The sequence below is a fragment of the Sphaeroforma arctica genome (genome assembly GCF_001186125.1).
Source record: "Sphaeroforma arctica JP610 unplaced genomic scaffold supercont1.96, whole genome shotgun sequence".
Classification (NCBI taxonomy): domain Eukaryota; class Ichthyosporea; order Ichthyophonida; genus Sphaeroforma; species Sphaeroforma arctica.
Window position 1 is genome coordinate 49,069 of NW_014040462.1, and position 1,668 is coordinate 50,736.

Genomic DNA, 1,668 nt, shown 5'->3' on the forward strand with positions numbered 1-1,668 from the left:
TATATAATATTTATATATATGCATCTCAGCACTGATACGACCAGGATATGGGAAACTCACCTATCCTCAAGCACAGACCACTCGAACGACGCCGCGTTCCGGCAAACACACACATTACATGCGAAGTCAAACAACCCCGAGAAGAAGAAGGTTCCGTGTTGCAGATCCCACTTGAACAGACTGTTAGCGCCCTTGATCCACACATTGTACGACTTAGTGGTGATATTCGCCGGTCGAACAGGTTCTATATGCCGTGAGAAATCGTTGGTAAACAACCAATCGGTGAAGAGAAGTGTGTACACTACCGGGAAGTGCACGTTCATGTATAGCTTCTGCAGACTGCGCTGGATCTCAGTGGCACGTTGGCTGTTCATGAGATAGTACCTGTAGTTATTTCATGGATGAGGAACATGGAGGTTAATACACATGCATGTATAGCCCTTGTAACGTAGACTAACACACACAGACACACACACACACGCGCGCGCACATAGATACACATACACAGACACAGACATATATATATATACGTATACATACATATACATATATATATATATATATATAGATATATAGATATAGATATATGTGTCAGATAAAAAGGTACCAAATTTAGCAGAAGCCATTCACAAGTTCGTTAGAAATGGCGACTCTCGCCCATACAGACGCGATTGACACGACAGCACTACATATCATGTAACCGATAGACTCGCTCATGTTCAACCCCGCGTGGTAGTAGCTAGCGCATATACATAAATGGATACCAACACACAATATTGATGCCAGAGATTGAACTGTTTCGCAAAATAGTAAAATACACGTACTCAGCCACAACTTCATAAGTGCGATGAGTTGAAGGATCTTGATCCTTGATCTCCTTGTACACTCTCTCGAGATTCTCCATTTGTCGCAAATCTGTGCACTCGGGCGACATATACTCGGCGTCGTCAGCGGACGTTGTGCCAGTGTTAGCCGGTATCTGTTTTGTGTTGGAAAGTAGTATAAATATGCGGTAGCAGGTATATACGTACATATAAACATGGTGGTATATGAACAGTGCAGTGGGAATGACCAAACAATGGCTATAACCACACATGCAATTGCTAATTACCAAACAATGGCTATAACCACACATACAATTGCTAATTACCAAACAATGGCTGTAACCACACGTAAAATTGCTAATTACCAAACAATGGCTGTAACCACACGTATAATTGCTAATCAGTACACACATTGTCAGTAGCGCCTAAACATACAGAATATCACAGTCAACAATGGATTTGATTCACGACAGTGCATATTGTCACACAGTAGTAGCGTGTGAATAGAGAACATACTGTCACGCAGTATTAGGGGCTCGCTAGCATTTCACCATTAGTATGCTATGCATCGAAGAGTATATGTACACCATAATACAAAATGATAAAATGGGTACACTGTAATGCTTATTGATAAAATTTAGGTTGTCACTACAGTCTACGCTGAACAATGTGACGCGACGCAAAGTCTCGCAGCTTATCACAGTGTACTAGATCAATGGTAAAATAATAATGAAAATACAAAATAATTGGATCTGAATGTGTATAATGGCTACCATTGCCTAGGCCACCTGGTACCTCGGCAAACAGAAAGACCAGCACGCTATATAAAGACGTGTACAATATA

At 41.1% G+C, this 1,668-nt stretch overlaps 1 protein-coding gene across 1 annotated transcript in view; it reads right to left on the reverse strand.

The window, feature by feature from the left end:
* SARC_02194 (hypothetical protein) overlaps positions 1-934 on the reverse strand; it is a gene marked incomplete at its 5' end in the record, with an annotated part of 8,245 nt that extends 7,311 nt beyond the window's left edge. The window contains 2 exons of the mRNA XM_014304048.1: positions 61-384; positions 825-934. Of these exons, the coding sequence (XP_014159523.1) occupies positions 61-384; positions 825-934 (434 nt within the window). The remainder of the gene's footprint in view (positions 1-60; positions 385-824) is intronic.
* Positions 935-1,668: the final 734 nt, after the last annotated feature.